Below are 19,314 nucleotides of genomic sequence, written 5' to 3'. Positions count from 1 at the left end.
CTTGGGGGGGCGGGGGGGGGGGCCTTCGGTCTGTGGAAGTGCTTTGAGCAGCCGGGTGTGGAATCTGACTCTGGAAGCGAGGCCAGTGTTGGCATGCCGGCCGTGGGGTCCGAGGGAGACCAGTCAGCCTTTCTCAACCCTTGTCTGGGGGGAAGCACGGGCTTCTTGGGTGGGTTGTCGCGAGGACCGAATGGGAGAAGTAATGAAAGCGTGCCTTCTGCGATGCCTGGTAGGGAGTAGGCACCGGCGCGGCCGTCTTTCTTTCCTTCCTGGGACCTTGTGACGCCACCGGAGCAGTGGGGGCGGGGAGGTGGAAAGGTCAGTCTTGCCCTAGCGCAGGCCTAGAATCCACATGCGGGTCTCTTGGCTCTTACTTCTCACTTGCCCTGTTTCCAGGATTGGGGACAAGAAGGAAAGGGAACAGCAGGTCTCTCCGAGGCTGTTTGTGGGTGGAAGGGCGTTCTCAGGTTCTCTGGACCCGTCTGTCCGTTGTGTACATGTGATCCACCGTAGCTTGAACTAAAAGGCCAGCTTCTCTGAGATGAGCAGTGTCTTCTGATTGCTGTCGTCTCCTGAGCACTGGGGGCTCTTTACAGATCATTCTGGTTCAGCCTCATCGGTCTCCATGGTGGAGGATGATGGGGGGCCATTCACAGCTGAGAAAGTGCCGTCTCAAGGGCGAGGCAGTTTTTGCTCCTGGAGCCTGTGAGCTGCTGGAAATCTGAGTGTGGTCTAGGACACAGTTCTCTCCCTTCCTGTCCTGACAGAATAGCAAAGCATGACTTTGTCACAGCCAAGTGAAACCGGAAATTCTCAAAACCTGATTCACATTACTTTTTAACAGTGAACATCTGACAGTAGTTTGCAGACTGACCCAGCTTCAAAAAAGGTTGACAGCCCCCGTCCAAGAAGGATGACGGTACCTCTGGAGACATTGGCTCCTTAGTTTATAATGTGGGTTTTCCTCATTGTGGTCTTGGGGGTGGAAAAAGCATGATGGGAACTGAACTTTGAAAAGAAGAGTCTGTGCTGTTGACCCGTTGGTCTGGTCACTTGTCCCTTAGGTTAAATGTCAAGCCCACGTGTGGACTGACCCCCCCAGGTCTGTCCTCAGGAGAGCCCTTGCCAGCTCAGTGGTGCCAGGGTGGGAGTTAGCTGCGTCCGGGCCCAAAGCCACCAGTGAGGACTGCTCTTTCGGGAGGGAGCCGTGCGCCTACACCTCAGTGGCCTGTGTTTTAAGTGACCTTTTGTTCTCCCCGCTGATGGTCATGCTGAATTTGGGGTACTCGGGACAACTTTGTTGGCTCTAGACTTGATGTCGTGTGTGCATAAGCCCTGACTTTTAAAAAGGTTTGCACGCTTATCGATTTTTGTCCTGAAGAAGTTTCCCGGTAACGCCTCCTGTCGCTCAGAGCACTCAGATGGGTGATGCGGGCCGCGGGACCGCCCGGGTGACCGCCCGTACCGAAGCGTTTGAACGTGCCGTGCTGTCAGACTGCAGTGGACTTTCTGTGTCCCCGAGAGGGAGGGGCCTCTGCCTCCGCAGCCTGAATGGCCGAGCTGTTTGCGTTTCTCCTGTCCGTCGCGGTCCTTTGCGAGGTCCGTGGCGGTGCTCCTGGGGTGCAGAGTGTGCGTCTGCCTCACGTTGGAGCGACCGGTGTGGCCGAAGGGGGTGCTGGCTTGCACTTGGCCCCTCGGAGAAGTTGGGCTGCTTCCTGGCACCGTGGCTTTGAGGAAGTCGCTTCCGTGTGTCGCTCTTCATTTGTAAGCTAGGGTGGAGGACGCGGGCCCCCTCTCGGCTGCAGGGGCGGTTGGTCATGGCACTTTAGAGGGGGGCTCAGAGGCAGGAGGACGCTGGGGAGCGTTGCGCGGCAGAGGTGCCGGTGGAGAACGAGGAGGCTTGCGCCCTTAGTGGGCGGGGACTCGGTCGCTGGCGGAGGCCCGCCCGCTCTGAGCGGCCGCTCCTTCGCGCTGTGACCTCAGGCGAGGCGGTTAACCTTTCTGTGCTTTGGTTTTTTCGCCTGCCACGGGCATTAAAATAACTTCCGGAGCAGTACCTACCTCGCAAAGACTAAATGAGCTAATAGTAGACCTGAAGTACAGCCCGGGTTCCTGCACGTGGGAGATGCCGAGTCCACGTCGGCTGTTAGCGTGGTCGGGACGCCTTTTCCTGCGTGTGAAGAGGTTGTGTGTCAGAGAACTTAGCCAGATGTGTGCTTTGGCCAGAGCCTTGTAGCAGATGCCGTATTTTAAAGCAGCTACTATTTGGGGCGCCTGGGTGACTCTGTCGGTTAAGCATCTGACTTCATCTCAGCTCATGATCTCACGGCTCATGGGTTCGAGCCCCGCGTCGGGCTCTGTGCTGTCAGAGCCTGTTTGGGATTCTGCGTCTCCCTCCCTCGCTCACGTTCTGTCTCTCTGTCTCCCTGTCTCTCAAAAATAAACATAAAAGAAAAATTAAAACAAAAATAAAGCCGCCACCATTTAACGAGGGTGGGTTCTAAGGAAGCCAGTGGGAACGGGAAGGGGCCTCCTCATGCAGTGGGCGTGACTTAGCCAAGGGAGCCTTTCTGGGAGGCCCCTCCAGGTTTGGGGAGAAAATGTGGGGTGTACCCAGGTGGTGGTTTCCCCTCGCTGAGAGTGTGCAGGCTGTGAACATTTCCTAACGTCCTATCGGCAAAATCGTATTTGAAGCACTCCCTTGAATGCCTCATATGGGAAATGGGACAGAGAAAAGCTAAAACTAAACAGTCACTTAAATGTCTCAGATTATCGTTTGACTTCCTGAAGAGATCGTTTGGGCGTGTTCTCTGGAGCACACCCGGCAAGTGCTGTTTCCGCCCGGTTTACCTGTCCCGCCAGGGCTGTGGCAGACGTGGCGTCTGGCGTCCGGCGCACGGTGGTGAAAGGGTGGCTAGGGATCGGGGGGGGGGGGGGGGGGGGGGCCTGAATCCTCCGCCCAAGTCAGCTCTGCCCCCGCCTGCTGTCTGGCGTGGGGCAAGGCCCCCGGCCTTTCTGGACCTCAGGCTTGAGCCCTGAAAAGCCGAGAAGACGCTGGTCGTCTTGCCCTGCTAACCTCACCTGGGCGTTAGGAGGCTCGGGCGAGAGCCCTGGTAAGCTGCTGTACGACCAGAATACGAGTTTGAACGTGACAAATGGCTGCTGATAACCAAGCTCTGACCCTCCTAATGAAATATTTTCTTTCCCAGTGATGTTACAGCCTTTCGATTATGATCCCAATGAGAAAAGTAAACACAAGTTTATGGTTCAGTCTATGTTTGCTCCAACTGACACTTCTGATATGGAAGCAGTAGTAAGTACTGAATGCTTCTTACTTGTTTGTTGTTTTTTTTTTAGTAATTAAAAGAAAATGATTAGGTACAGAATTTTGGGTGCATGCATTTCAAAATGTGTCAACATTGTTTTTAACGGGGAGTGTTGTTTTCAAGGAGGTTTGCACTTTGACTACCTTTCTGGTTTTTCTCAAACTTTGATTTTCACATTTTATGTAACTTTCCAGAATACTCTTCTGACTTTCATACCCGTTAGCTTCAGCACTTCCTTGCTCTGATGGATGGTGTCTTAAAGGTTTGAGGATTCCCTCCCCTTTTTGTGTCTCCCCTCCCACCCCCCACAGAAAAGGATACCTCTCATTATACGGGATGTTTCTTACCGTGTCCTCCCCATCACTCCCCCGAGAGCCCAGAGGGACGTGAGAGAGTGGGATGCTAAATGTCCTTCGATGCTTAAGGGTTTAGTTTTTGCTTGTTTCTGGTAAGCATGGATTTCCCCCCTGCCTCCCGCGTTTCCCTCATTTTATTTTTCTCTGCTTCAGTACGTGTTAAACTGTCTCTGATTTTGGTAAAAATAAGATGGCTTTGTTTTTATGAAACAAATAAGTGATACTATATTAGTGGTTTTTCTGGAAAAAGATTATAATGGGAATTCTCCTGAAAATAGGCTCCTTACACATTTAGATGAACCAGCAGGCATTCTGATGCCACGGGAATCATGTGTGGATAACCTCCTGGGCCACCGCCCCAGCTAGGCCGGACTGGCCAGTCCTCACGGATGGGAGAGAAGGGCAGGGTTCTCTCAGCGTTTCCATCACTTTCCAGCTCGCCGGCCCAGGCGAGGAGACTGGTCACCCGAGGTGTGCCTGCAGACGTGAGACTGCGGTGGCTCACACGGCACTGTGGTTTTTCTCTTTCAAAATTCTGTGCCGAGGGCTTTTTATGCACCGCTTCCCGCCTCGTCCCAGTGTCACCGCTCGGCCTTTTCGGTCAGTCTTAGAAAAGCATTACTGGCCATCTCGGTGGATGTTCACGTTTGGGGCAGGAAATAAAGCGGAAGCCAGATACTTTGAGGTTCGAGAGAGATCGGTGATAATAGGCGATCTTCCCCTTTTCCTAAGAATGATTATTTGGGGCATTTGCTACTTTCTCTTCTGTTTCCCACAACGTGATGTGTCACTTCACGTTGATTTGTGTGAGCGAGGAAATACACGGCAGATGGGACACTGGGGACTCCAAGAGTGCGTTCTGCTTGGCTTTGGCTGCATGGCCCAGAGACCAGAGCGTGGGCTTGGGCGTCTGTGGTGTGGAGCTGAGTCCTGCCTTTTCCTGCCGTTGTGGCCGCGGGCAGTTTTCATTAACTCTCCCTAGGGTCTGGTCACCTGTAAAAGGGCGCTACAAACCCAAGTGACTCCATTGCCGTGGGACCCAGCGTGCTGTGTGTCTCCGACACCGGGCACGGAGTCCAGAGTTGCCGTGTCTGAGGGCCGTCGTAGGCCAGGCCCCCGTTTCGCTCCCTTTAGGATGATTTTTATAAGAGTTAAAAATTCTTCTAGGGAATGTCCATTGTAGGAAGCTGTGGAAATACACACGTAAGCAAAAATAAAACCAAAAGTAACTAAAACTAAAAGATTTGTTTATGCTCGACCTAACCACTATTTTTGAGAGCCTTGTGCCATTTCTTTAAACTATTTTTTTGTGTGTGTTTTGATGTACAGGAAGTAGAAAAAATTATATCGTGACTACTCACATAGACTTTGCCTAGATTTACCATCTAACACTTGGCCACATTTGCTTCATTTCTGTTGTAAACTCTTTTTTCGCTGAACCGCTTGGTTGTAAGACGCAGGCTTCACGACTCTTCGGTCGTGCGTGCTTCAGGGCAGGGACAGTGCTCTGGCGTAGCCACAGCACTGTCCCCCTGGCTGAGAAAATTGGCGTTCATTCAGTCATATTATCTAGCAGAAAGACCCTGATGCAGCATTTTCCAGTTAATCCAGACTGGCCTTGAGTTGTTCTTAGTCTAGTAGAGTACTCTCAACCTTTTTTGTTTTCGTGGCTCTGAAGTTTTTAGAGTCCAGGCCAGTTAGCTTGTTGTACGCCCCACATTCTGGACTTGTTCGGTTGTTTCCTCACGATCACATTCAGGTTAAATGCGTTTTGGCAAGAATATGCCGTAAGTAACGTCCTGTATGCACCGTGCCAGAAGGCACGGAGTACTGGCTCGTCCCTCTGTGGGTGATGCTAAGTTGGATCCCTTGGTTACGATGGTGAGGTGACTGCCAACGTTCCCGCGTCCAAGCGCAGTTGCCCCTTGGGGAATAGGTAATCTGTGATACCCTTGAGTAATCAGGTACTTGGAGACCACGTGAACGTGCTGCTCGCCAGCAGTCTCGCCCTCACTCGCTGGTTGTAGCGTCCAGCGGTGATCCTTGCTTGATGCTCTTTTGACACACGCACGCACACACACGCACACACACGTGTGCTCGTGTGTGCGTACAGAGGAACAAACTTCAGATCTTGTTTCTAGCTTCTTCACTTAACGTTCGGTGCAAGCAAACACTCTTTGGTAGCATTTGAATGGCGTGTGGTTCCACTGAATGGACCTGCCCCGATGCATCTGGCCGCTCTGATGTTTGGCGCGTTCCTGGCTCTTGCGACCACTGTTGCTCTGGCTGCCTCCTGCATGGTCCCGGGGGAGGAGGGAGTATCGTAAACTTCCTGCCGTGCTGGCCTGCACTTCTCAGCATGCCCTGGGATTCCTGTCCTCACTGCCAGAAGGAGGGGGATTGAGCCAGGAGCACATCATCCCGGAGCATGGATCTGATTTAGCCGGCAAGGTGTTTCCGCCAGCAGGCTGGAGGGAGTGGGGGGGCCACCCGGACACTGGCTTGCTAGCTGTGCCCCTTTGGTAGTGGGCAGTGTGGTTCTGAATCCACTCCTAGGTAGTGTACGTTTCCTCTCTCGAAGAAGGGCGTATCCCGCAAAGTCCGTTTTATCTTCCTAAGGAGAGCCAAAGTTGCCTCTGGTCCTTCGGACATAATTTAGACAGTTCTTCTTCCTCCAGTGATGGTCAGTCGTCTCTGTTCCACGTGCTTCCCATAGACTAGCAGCAGGGAGGAGCATTGGTTGGTGTGGAGGGATCAGGCGGCGGGACTGGGCTTGTGAAGCGTGATAAGTATTCGGGAAAGCTAGTGTGTTTAATCTTGTCGTGAAAGCTACTGAAATCTCTACAGACGTAAGTTCTTTATTTGATATACATCAGGGCTTTCTCATTAAGAGTGTTTTTCTGAAATTGTCAGTTATAGGAAGAAAATTATTCCTCCGGCAGCTTTGTAATATCTTGATTATTAAATTTAAATTGTTTTAGTGGAAGGAGGCAAAACCGGAAGACCTTATGGATTCAAAACTTAGATGTGTGTTTGAATTGCCAGCAGAAAATGATAAACCAGTAAGTATGTTTATGGTTAACAATAATTGAATGTTGCAAGCTGATACTTATTTGCATACCATCTCCTACAAAACCAAGATTTAAGTTGGCAAATTATTTTCCTTCCTCTGACGTGTGATGAAAAAAATAAGCTGAAGTCAACAAGTAAGCGGGCCTCCAGGAAATCAGCCTTTGAGAGGCTTGCAGAAAGACACCTAATTGAAACAATTTTTTTTTTTCTTAAAAAGTGCAACCTGTTGGCTGTTGGAATGTCCTAAATCCTAAAGCACTTCTTTGACTTGGCAAAGTTATAGGTTGCTGTAAAACAGTGGGTGAGTCTGGAACAGGGAATAATTTGCCGTTGATCATGGTGCTTGACGGACAGGCTCTCGGGTTCTGTTCCACAGACCTCCGTCGCGGGTCTCCCTGTCCGTCCGCTCTTTCCCCTTCCCCCTCCTGCCTCTTTAGGGTTTCTCAACCTCAGCACTATTAACGTCGGGGCTGGGTCATTCTCTGCTGGGGGCCCATCCTGGCCCTTGTAGGCTGTTCAGCAGCACCCCTGGCCTCTGCTCACTAGATACGAACAGTCCCCCCTCTCGTGCGACAACCAAAGGTGTCTCCAGACATTGCCCGTTGTGCGTGGGTGGGGCGGAATCATCGCCTCCATTGGGAGTCACCCCCCCCCCCCCACCTCGTGTTGCCGGAGGGGGTTGCTGAAAGGACCGGCTTCCTCCAAGCTGTCGACTGGCTTTTCTCTGGGAAGCCAAGGGACAAGCCTGTCATGGCCCTTGCCTGTGGCCAGTTGAAGAGAGAAGACTGTATCCGAAGTGCTAATTTGGACCTTCCTTCAACCTAGTCAGAAAAGCTTCAATTGTATCAAAAGCACTGTTTGAAACACACAGAATATTCAACTACCCTGGCTGTTAATAGCTGGAGTTGGGAAATCGAAGCGCTCACATTGTTAACATCGTCCACAGCAGCGTCCAGGGATGCTGTTGATAATGTGTCACCACTGCTTAGTATTTTCTTCCTGCTCAGTGACTGACCGCTGTCGTTATCCTGTTTCTCAGATGGGTAGTGGGCTGTTTTGTTTTTGCTTTTTTCTCTTCCCGCTGCACATCCCGGTAAGGTCGGCATCGCTGTTCGGCTCCCGGCCCTGTGCCGAGCCAGCTTTGTGGAGGCGGGGGTAGGGGGCGCCCTGGCAGGAACCCCTCCTCTCCTCTGGAAGACGAGGGGTCGAGCCCGAGGGCGCGGTAGGGAGAGCTAGTCGTTTTCCTGGGGCCGCACGGAGCCCTCAGCACGCTGGTCCCCGCCTGTTCTATTTTCCCCAGCACACCTGAACATCCCCGCCCCGGGCACTCTCCAGAGGCCGTCGTGACCGTCTTGGCCGGGACGTGGGGGACGCGCACGTCCCTGGATTGAAATATCGCAGACGCTGAGCTCGTTTCACCTGCAACGCAGCTTCAGAGTTCTGAGTTCGTGACATAAATCGCCCTCGGTGTCACGTTCTCCTTGGCCTCCCCCGGCCCCCCTCCCCCGTCCCAGCCCATCCTGGGGATGTTCAGGGCTTCCTGGTGACAGTAACTCGTGGCTAGTACCTCCTGAGCTTGTACGATTACGATACGCTACTGTTTGCATGGCGGGGATTTGCTAGTGTGGTATGCACGGCCCTTTTTCTCTTTCTTTGAAGTATTAGTCTCGGCCGAACTTCATTATTTGCCCTTATCCATAATTTCTGGGGCCCCGTTGCTTTAGATTATTAAGATACTAGATAAAGTGATCCATTTTTAAAATAAATGTGACATTTTACAGTGTGGATGAAACACTACCACGTGTGGTGTTTGCTGAGAACTACTTTACTTTGCATAAAAAAGTCCTTTATTACATAGTTGGTGACACTTGGGCTTTCATTTATTTCTGAACAGCATGATGTAGAAATAAATAAAATCATACCCACAACCGCATCAAAGACAGAAACACCAACGGTGTCTAAAGCTCTGAGCTCCTCTTTGGATGACACTGAGGTTAAGAAGGTCATGGAGGAGTGTAAGAGGCTGCAAGGTGAAGTTCAGAGGCTGCGGGAGGAGAACAAGCAATTCAAGGTAATGGCTTTTTCTTCTTTTTTCTTGTCTTTTCTTGTCTTTTCTGTCTTTTCTTGTCTTTTCTTGTCTTTTTTCTTTTCTTTTTTTCTCTTTTCTTTTCTTTTCTTTTCTTTTCTTTTCTTTTCTTTTCTTTTCTTTTCTTTTCTTTATTGTTTTTTTAAAGAGTTTATAAGTCTTTTAAGTAATCTCCACACCCAACATGGGGCTCGAACTCAACCACCCCAAGACCAAGAGTCGCATGCTGTACCGACTGAGCCAGCCAGGTGCCCCAGTGGTATTTTATTCCTGACAATCTGCAGAAAACAAGGGCTTTCCTCCTGTGATCTTGGGTGGTGAAGTTGATGAATCCCTGAATTTGTAGAGTTGTTTTGTATTTGCACATTCTTTCCTCAGGGAGAGAGGTCTGTGGCTTTCATCAGGTTCTCAAAAGAGCTCTGAACAACCCCCTGCCCTCTAATTAACCAGCGTCCCTTGAGCAGAAGTTTCTCAGCTATTCAAATTCTTGTTCCCTTGTACTTTGTGTGTTATAATTTATTTGATCTTCTAAACCCTTTGGTGAAGTGTAGGGATTATCATCATCCCCACTTTACAGATGAGGAAACTGAGGAACAGAGAGGTTAAGTGACTTGCCTGAGATCACACGGTCAGTGAGATGAGAACCCGGGCTGTGTGCCCCAGAGTCCCCATCTTTCCCATTCTCCCGCTTCAGCCTGCAGACTCTTGTCCTCGTGTTGAGAAACAAAGCCTTTTGTCATCCTCCCGCTAGTATAAATTGAAGATCAATTCTGAGATTAAAAACAAAACCGCAGTGGGTATCCTGACTTCACATTTTCAAATCCTACTCCATCCCCACTGGATGAGAGTCCTTTTTTAGGAGGGTAAATACTGACCTGTACTCTGTTTTAACACAGGCGTCATTCTGGATTTTGGAGATTCTAGGTGGTTCTGGGCAGTAGGGTCTCAACAAACTACTAATGTGGTGAGGAGCTCAGAGACAGGAAGTTGTCACGGCAGACAGGTGGAGCCCACAGAAGGAGGCCCCCGAGTCTCCGGTGGGCGGATGCTGACGGAGGGGTCGGCACTGGCGTCAGAGGGTCGGGCTGCACGGGTAGGGGGAGGGGGGCACGGCGTCCCTCATTTGGCCCTGGAGCCCTCACGTGTTGTGGTAGTGACTGCTTACACTTGACCCGCTCTGAATCTGTGGTGGTCACGGCGTCTCCTGGGCCTCCACTCACAGAACGTGTCTGAGGCCCCTTCCAGCTTTAAGAGTATGTCTGTTTCAGACGGGGTCTTGGGTCTTGAAGAGGTTTCTGAACATCTGATCCCAGGAACTTCTGTTGCAGCTTAAGTATGAGGCCGGCCTGTTGTCTTCTTCTCGGTCCTGCCGCCCCACCGGGCCCTGGACTGTCGCTCTTTAAGTACCGTGGCACCAGATGCACATGAGAAATTCAGTTCAGTTGACTTTTCCTTCTTTCATGCTGACAGTGTAGTAGAGACAGGAGAACTGACAGTGTCTGGAAAATGGCATCATCTTCTTTCTTTGCAGTAATCTTGATTTGCCTCATTCAGTAACTTTTAGTATGGAGTAAATTATGAAGCTGACACTTTACTTTTTGGCGAAAAATCTAAGATCTGCCTGAAGCTTCTTCTTGAGTGTATTTCTCTTCAGAAACGTTTAAAGTGATAAAATAGCTTCTATATAAACCCAATAAAATAAATGCTGTATTTTGCCGGGCCCATTTTTTTTTTTTTTTTGAAGTTAATCGAATAATGCCGCTCATTCATCACTGCGCAGTGGTGTCGGCCATGCCCCGTGAGCAGAACATCTTCACAATCCTAGCGGACCAGTCTTGACGTTAGAAGATTCTTTATCCCTGCCAAACACTGATTTCTTGTTTTGTTCCTTTCACTCTTTCATGTGGCCAACACGCCTCTCGAGGCCCTCCCTTGTACCTGGCACTGCGGGTGCATACGTGAGCTGTCCTCGCCATGGAGGAGCTCCCCGTTGACCGGGGTCGCTGGGGAGACACAGACACGGGTCCCGGAGACCCGACTGATGAGTGGTCCCACAGAGATGGCCCCAAGTGCCTGGAGAGTCAGCTTGGCGGGCTGGCTGCCTGTTGTCTCCAGGACCTACGAGTCTGGGGATGAGCAGACGGGGTCGTTAGCCGGAGGCACGCCCGGGACCACGTAGAGAGACGCATGCCCTGTTGAGGAATGTGCACTGGGCCTTGGGATCAGTGAAGAGAGAAAGGGTTTCTATTCTGTGCATATCTACGTAGTTGAGGGAGGAAAAGTGTGGCCGAATGTCTGTAGAGATGTGAAAAAGGATGTTGCTCCTTTGGCGGGAATTCCTTGCTTTAAGTCGAACATATTTGAGATGCATTGATCAAACCGTGTCACATTTTAATAGTATTCCAGATACCATTGTTTTCTATCCAGCAGTCTCCATGTAACTCATCAACTACAGAGCTCTGCACTGGAAAACTTGTGGGCCCCCTACCTGTGTAGCTTCTTGTGATTTTTTAGATTTGTGCTTCGGGAAATGCCTGTCGTTCACACATTGATGCCCTGAGCGGGGAAGACTGCTCATCAGAGGAAGAAGGACAGAGAGGGCTGGAGGGTAGAAGGGTGGCCCGGAGACGCGGCCAGGACGGTGGGTGGTCCCAGGTCTCACATGTGCCTGGCGGACCCCGTCGGGAGCTTTTCCTCTGTAAGTCACGGGGAGCCGAGGCCCTGCTTTAGATGCGTGGTATAAAAAGGCGCACTGGCAGAAGGGAAGAGGGGCCGGCTGCTGGCAGCGTTTTCTCCCTGGCCTCAAGCCAGCGCCTTCTCCTCTGTGGGATTCGGTTTCTCCCTTTGAAAAGTGAGGAGGCTGGACCACACCACGTGATCCAAGTCTGTGCTTAAAAGCCCACCCTGCTCTGCTAAACTGTACAGCTGACTTCTGCTTCTGGGGCCTTGGGTTGTCTTTGAAAATGTGCATTTGCTTCCGTAGGAAGAAGACGGACTTCGCATGAGGAAGACGGTGCAGAGCCACAGCCCCGTCCCCGTGTCAGCCGCGGCTGGGAAGGAGGAGGGCCTCAGCGCCCGGCTCCTTGCTCTCGTGGTTTTGTTCTTCATTGTCGGTGTGATCATAGGGAAGATCGCCTTGTAGACGCGGCAGGCGGAGGGTGGCACACTGCGTTGATGGGCCCGCCATTCTGTGGGGTTTGAATTTATCATAACCATGTGTCTCAAAAGAAGTTAATGTATGATGACATCTCACAGGTCTTGCCTTTAAATTACCCCCTCCCCACGCGTGCGCACGCGTGCACATACGCACATACGTACACACACACACACACACACACACACACACACAAATTATAACGTAACAATCTTTTAGAAAGTTAAAAATGTATAGTAAGTGATCGGGGGAACATAATGATCTTTGTGAATGACAAGGGAAACCGTGATTAAACCATAATGGCATGTTGGAAGTGTCATTTTAAACATTTGTAGCCTTGGTACGTGTGGCTGGACTGATTACCTCTCTTAGAACGAGACAGTCTTCCTGCCGGTTGGTGCTGGCCCTCAGGGGAGCCGGAGCCCGGTGCGGTGGGGGTGGGGAGGGCCGTCCCCTCCCCAGAGCAACCCCCCACCCACCCCCTCGCTCCCCGGGCTGCTTTTCCATGTTCTGCCCTGGCCGTCGGTTCCCTGGGACTGACGAACAGGGTCAGAAGCCAGAAGAATTGTGCTGTGGCAGCGTCAGATCTGCCCGTCGGGAGCGGGAGGCGGACGGTGACCGACTGACCCACCACTTTGGAAATTAAAGTCAATGCTTTGTTCTCTTAAAGGGACCAAGCTGAATTACTGTTGGTTCATACGTAGTGAGATGGAATTGTTCTTCAGAGATGTGTAACGCATATTTAACTTATTTAATGTATTTCCTCTCATGTTTCCTTCTTGCCACGAGATCATGATTAATGCTGTGGCCTCCAAATCACACCTGTGCTGCCGGAGGGCTACGGGCTCCCCCCCCCCCCCCGGCCCCCCACCCCCAGGCTCTGGGCTCTGCGCGTCGATGCAGGTGGGGGTGCTGTGAACGTTGGGAACAGCTGCCACGAAGTGTTTCTCTGTGTAGACGAACGACAGTCGTCATCGAGAGGGAATTTTTCTTAGTATCAGCGGTCAACTCTGTCACCCTTTCTGATGGAGAAGAGTAGCTGACGTTCTTTCTTGTTCCTTCGTTGTCCCTCAGCCACCACTTACACTTCCAGCACGTGCGCCCTGAGTCTGGTCCTGACCTTTCCCGTGTGGCCCTGGCCCGAGATGGGGCGGCAGGGTGGTGGCGGAGAGGGAGCCAGCTGGGTGGGGGCGGGGAGAGGGGCCACAGGCTCTTCAGATAGTCGTCAAGTAGTTATTGGGAGTTTGACTGTAAATTAATTTTATGCCATAAAAGACCAATCCAATTCTGTTCGACTATGTAGCATCTTAAAAAGAAAAAAAATTAAAATAAAGCCCCAGAATTAAGAGTTCTTTTGTCATTTTGTCACCTTTGCTGTAGAGGGGAAATTATTATTTTTATGATCCTCGTTATTTTGTTATTGGAAGGTTGGCTTTAAAATGAGCCCTATCAATGAAAATACATGTTTAATGATTTAAATATAGATACAGCTATATACGTGTGTGTGTGCGTGTGTGTGTGTGTGTGTGTGTGTGTGTGTGGTGTTGGCTTCAACTGAAAGTATAAAAATAAAACTGTTGAAAATCTTAAGCAACTGGTCACCCTCGCCCTTCCGTTACCTTGCCCTTTGGTAGGAAAAGAACTCTCCTTTGGGTCAAGGAGCCAGGCAGGAAAGATTAGTGAAAGGCAGGCTGAGTGCGGCTCCAGGGAGTGGGTGGGTTTGAAAAGACAGATCCATCAAAAGGAAGAAGGTCGTTAGAAGTCATTCACTTGAGTCACATTGCTCCTGAACTTGGCTGGGGCACAAGGGCCTTGGCTGTGGCTCTGGGGGTCTGGTCAGGGACCTAAAGCCTGGCAGCTGGATGCCTGTAGGCTGAGTAAGTAAGTAGCTTCTGTCTTCACGAGAAGTTCCTGTGCGTCCCGAGTGCTCACGGTGAACACGGAGTGGCCCTGCTTCTCAGCCACACACCTGTCGGTCAGACCGCGTTGAGAGCGCCCGACGTGGAGGGCCACCCAAGTAGAAGTTAGTGTCCAGTCTTCTCTCGTGCGTGCGGATCCGGGGGCTTCCGGAACAGAATGAGACGCTTTCTGCCATGAATTTTCTGTAAGCAGACTCCAGTCCAGGTGTGGGAGCTGCAGCGAACCACTCTTTATGGCTGGCAGCACCCGATGGCCTTGACGGGAAGTGACCAGCAGGGTCTCCAGCTGTTCCCGTTTCTCTAGAGCAGAGAGCTGCAGACTTGTTCTCGAAGGGCGTGGCTGTGCGTTCCCACAAAACCTCACTCACAAGAACGGCTGGTGGGATTTGGCCGGTGAGGCTGGAGTCTGCCCGTGCCTATCCTGGGGCGAGTGAGTTCTTGAAAAGAGTGCCTCGGATATCCGTTCTGTTTTGGGTCTTGCAAAGCAATTTAGTGTCTCATGTATATGTAGGAGCCGGCATTCAGCTTCTCAAAGATGAGGGCATTTTGCTCACAGCTGAAAATCTGAATTTGAGATCCAGAGTTGTCTTCTTTCTGACTAATCATCCTATAAAATCTCTCTTCTTTGGAGGTTAAGATTTGGTTAGCGCATGTTAGTTTATGGAACTTTCTGAGCAGAAGAAGGGAACTCCCCGGGGAGAGGTGGAGGGTGATGGTGGGCAGACTGGATGTCATGGAACCATGCAGTCGGTGAAGGGCGTGTCAGGAGAGGGTGAGTGTGTGGGGGGCAAGCACTGCCAAGGGTCTGGGACCGTTGCGGGAGCCACAGACAGCCAAGATCTTGAACCTGGAGGAGTACGCACCTTTTGAGTGTCTTTTGCTCAGATGAGAATGACAGAAGAGAAGGAATGAGAGGAAAGGCAAAGAGGTGGATGTGTGTTCCCCTGACGTGGGTCTGTCCTGCCCCAAGAGGAGGTAATCAGAACAAACTGGCCTGGCGCGGGCAGGGCTGATGCCGGCCGGGGTGCCAGCCCGGAAGCAAGCCACCCCTCCCCACCCCCCCGCCTGCCCTCAGGCACCGCTTTCCAGCCCCTCTGGGAGCGGTGCCCTCGTAGGGACCTGCCACCAAGCCCACAAATACATAAGCAATGTAAGCAATAAGAGAGTCCTCTAAATTTTTATTGATTGAATTTTTAAATTGATAATTTAAGCTCTCCGCACAGTACCAAAATACCTCTTGAAGACAGCAGGCTGTGTTATTTGTAGGTATGAGGACCCAGCTTTAATTTTTTTTCCTTCTCCTAGTTTGCATGTTTCGTTTCCCTCCCTAGTCTTCTAAATTGCTGGCACCAGCAGTAATAAATACTGATAAAATCAAAATTGATTTTTACCAGTGGACAGTTTATGCCTAGAGAGACGGCTTATACCTACATAACACAGAAGGGGGAAAAATGAGGAACCTCCAGTGATCCGTGAAAACCTAAACGCTTTCAAACAAATCCCAGGAACAGAATTGCTATCGAAAGATATCAGCACGGACTTGCAGGCTGTGTTGAGTCAGATATAACTGAATGCAGTGATGGCTCAGAGCTAAATAGCCTTTCAAATTAATTTGAAAACAAACTCGTGTGTGTGTGTGTGTGCGCGCGCGCGTGCGCGTGTGTGCGTGTGTGTAGCATATGTACCATATGTAAGTAGCTTAACATTTTTCAAATGGTGCCTATATTTTTTGCACTCACAAATCTTTATATTTGCAAACTCAGAATCCATGCCAAAATACAACAGCGTTTGTCATTTTCAGTCCCTTTCTCTAAAGAACTGGACCATTTACAAGTTTCTGGTTACGGTTTGTGGAATTCTTGGTTTGAAAAGGAAAAAACGAGAGAGATGGGACCTGGGCGTCAGTCACCTTGAACCCTTGAGTAACGCCCCTCTCCCAGCCCTTCTCAGGTGAAGAGGCCGCTGCGCCCCCTGCTGGCGATGGCAGCTCACTGAGGGCGTCTCGCGCGGCCTGTGCTCTAGGGCGGCCTCCCCGGCCCCTTTCTGTTGAGTCCATCCGGCTGGAGGCGGACCGACTCCAACTCTGGAGTTGTCAGAAGCGAGCACTCTGGGGAGCCCTGTCTCGGTTAAGCTTGGGTGTGTGTGCCGCTGGCTGGAAGCGAATGCTTCCAAAGATCAGCAGAAACGGACTTGTATTTAGAAAGCCCTGTATTTAGAACAGTGGACGGATGTCCCTGGTCCCCGTGCACAGATCTGACGCGGCCTGCGATTACTCTCCGGTACCCGAAGAGCAGCTCGGAGACCACACGTGCCGCACGTAAAGTGGGGTCCCTCAGGGTGGCCCTGGCCTGATCGGATTTGTAGGTGGCTTCCCCCTCCCCTCCCCTCCCCCTTTTTTTTTAGCCTTCCGCAGAGCCGCTTTGATAGGGGCCTTTTAGAGAAAGTTGCCACTGTTGCGACGCTCCCTCCGCGCCGTGCCGAGTGTTGCCGGTACATTCCGTCACTGAGCCGAATCCTCCCGACTGCTGTGACCCAGGGGGCACGGGGGCTCTGTTGCGCACACGAGGAAATGGAACCTCCGAGAGGTTGAATCGAGCAAGTGCTTAGATCCTCTCATTTGGCACCAAGGGTGCCTCTGAGCGGGTCCCACTCGGAGCAGTCGTGTGTAAGGCTGGTGAGCGAGCTCTCCCTGCCCCGGCCGCCCGGACCGGCCGCGCACCTCGATGGGTTCGCCTCCATAGCTTGTGCGCTCATTCTGAAGATGAAGCGAGCCTCGCCGAGATGCGTTTCATTTTTCCTTTTGAAACTAAACACACTTCAGGCGGTGCAGAAATGCGCGTGTTTCCATTTTCTCATCGCCTGAAGATCTCTGCCTGATGCTCCAGGGGAATGAATTGGGGGGCCGTAGAAAGAAAATTGCCAGTCTGTCTCGGCGAGGCAGTGGCGAGGATGCTTTTCTGCGGAGGCTTTACATAACTTGTAAATTAAATGCGGAGCGAGGGCAGTTCATTAAAATTGGTATCCCGGAAGTGGCCCGCCGGGGTTTGAAAACCACCGAGCTGCCAGGCTCAGACCTCTCCCCGAATCAGCGCTGCCCTTCTCCGGGAAGTCACGGAAGGGAGCGAGTCACAGCAGACCCTGATTGGGGGGCAGCAGCCCAGAGGCAGGCCCGGAAGGCTGTGAGCATGCGTCTCCAGTGAGAACCCCCCCCCAGCCGGCTCACCCCTGCGCCTGAGTGCCGTCCGCCGCACCCCTAGTCCACGGGGCTCAGACTCCCCGGGTGTTAACTGGGGTGCACGAGGCCTCCTGCCCCTTGCCGGGGGCGGGGGGGGGGGGGGATCCAGACCTCCCTCCGTGGGGATGTTCAGCTACATCGGTGCCGCTGAAAAACAAGGTTTCGTTTTACTCGCTTTCATTACAGAAACATCTAGGAGACACGAACGCACACGAAACGGTTGCGTCTGATAGTTAGAAGGGAACCCGTGGAGGCAGGTGAGACGTGGTCTCGAGTCATACAGTCACTTCCGATGTTTTCCCTAATGGAATTAATTCATCACAGAATGTCTGCATCGACTCTGTAGAAGAGGCAGAAAAAGCCAGCAACCAAAATACAGCTATTACCTAACTTGCCGTAGATATTTGCAATTACGATACCTTGGAATGTTGCCACAATATGGATTGCTTTGATTAAAAGATGTCAGTTGAATAAAACAGTACCCTGGGATAATAGTTTTCTGCTGCTAGCTAAATGCTGATGTTTATTTTTAAACCAGGAAACATTGATCCTGTGACAATGCCCTATTAGAATTACTTTATTATAGCACAGGGTTGACGTATATTTAATCATTTGGCTAATGGACGTGGGTGCAGGACTGACGGACACTCACTGCATCTTGATGAGCGGCAGGAGCCCAGCCCGGCCTCTGCAGGCCCGGCTGCCGCCCCAGCCTTTCATTTGACTCCCACCCAACGCCTTGGCCGGCCGCAGCCAAACAGGTTGCCTTTGACTTCGCGTTTCCCTTCAGTGCACACCGGCTAGGGTAGACACGGCAGATATCTCCGCACGGTTTCATTACGGCTCAGTGCTAACAAGGATGCATCGCTTTTTGTGATTTAAAAACGAATGTAGATTAGCATGCATGTTTCTCAACGTCGTCTCCGTGGTTTTCCATGTGATACGAACAAGGTCTGGTTCTTTTTTTAAGAGCCGGATGCCTGCATTCCCATCTTTCTTTTGTTATCTTAGAAGTAAACTACACTCAGCTGTTACCCTCTCCCGCGGCATTCATAGAAGGATATTTTTTCCCATTGACTCTTTTACTTGGATTCAAAGGTCAGAATTTATTGTCTGCGACACTGAGACCGTGTGTACAAGAGCCGCCCGCTTCCAACAGTCACTCATCTGGCAAACACTTACCCGTTTACCTTCTGTGTGTTAGATACTGTAGGAGATGGGGAGGAAGTAATCAATGGGAGCGATTTGTTTTTGTGTGTTCCATTTGTAAGCAGCCTCGGTAAGGTGCTGGAAGCTTCTGTACGCACGCAAGACGGCAAGATGCATTTGGCTCTCGTTTCTGCGGCTCGCATTTCCTTTCTTAAAGAATTTATAAACTGCTGCCATTTGAAACTTCCTACGAGAAACTCAGAGTGGTCTGTTTAAAGGTCCCCTTCACCTTCCCCTCTCCTCTGTGAGCGAAGAGTCATTTCGATGGCACATGCCGTCCCTGGTCTGCCTTACGTCTTTCTCTCCGCAGTGTGTGGCGTGTGTTTTTGCCCTGACTTCGATGTACAGGAACGTCTTGGGAATCGAGTATTTTAAGCGACGTCTTAGAATGCTTTCGTGTTCTTAACGTTTCTTTTCTGTATTTTAAGTTGTTATTTCCTGTTTTGACATAGAATCCATTTTAAAAGTTTGTGCAGGAAAGGCCTCTTTCCCATCGTACATTTTGGTTATCTGATATGTAATAAATTCATGGTTTTATGGCTGACTTTACGTTTCCCGGAGGGAAGGAGATGTATTTCTGCAGCGCCCTGATCGAAGGAGCCATTCACAGCATGTTCTTACATGTTCCGTGTCAGCCTGATGAGACCTGTCCGGCCGAGGCATAAACTTTTGTACTAGCTGTCTCCGTATTCTGTTCAATAAATTCTGTGCTCTGAATATACTTAAAGGATGCTTCAGTGTAAAATTATTTTGAATGGATGGCTTAAGAGCATTCGGATATGCTTTAGAGAACACACTAGAGCCCGTCGCTTTATTCGTTCACCGACTCTTAGGAACATAAAATCCGTGTAAATGGAAAATCGTAGATACTTTGCGTGACGGGAGCCGACTTAAGGGGTGACTTAGGTCAACTTCCTCATTTTACTGATGAGGAAACTGGTCCAGGGAGACTCAGTA

General features: G+C 50.9%; 1 protein-coding gene across 1 annotated transcript in view; it reads left to right on the top strand.

The window, feature by feature from the left end:
• Positions 1-19,084, top strand: part of VAPB (VAMP associated protein B and C) — a 59,657-nt gene extending 40,573 nt beyond the window's left edge. The window contains exons 3-6 of the mRNA XM_043553597.1: positions 3,210-3,313; positions 6,664-6,744; positions 8,649-8,825; positions 11,824-19,084. Of these exons, the coding sequence (XP_043409532.1) occupies positions 3,210-3,313; positions 6,664-6,744; positions 8,649-8,825; positions 11,824-11,982 (521 nt within the window). The 3' untranslated portion in view covers positions 11,983-19,084. The remainder of the gene's footprint in view (positions 1-3,209; positions 3,314-6,663; positions 6,745-8,648; positions 8,826-11,823) is intronic.
• The last annotated feature ends 230 nt before the right edge of the window (positions 19,085-19,314 follow it).

Source organism: Prionailurus bengalensis, chromosome A3 (genome assembly GCF_016509475.1).
Source record: "Prionailurus bengalensis isolate Pbe53 chromosome A3, Fcat_Pben_1.1_paternal_pri, whole genome shotgun sequence".
Classification (NCBI taxonomy): Eukaryota; Metazoa; Chordata; class Mammalia; order Carnivora; family Felidae; genus Prionailurus; species Prionailurus bengalensis.
Note: the sequence above shows the minus strand (reverse complement) of the source record. Positions and strands in the feature narration are given on the sequence as shown.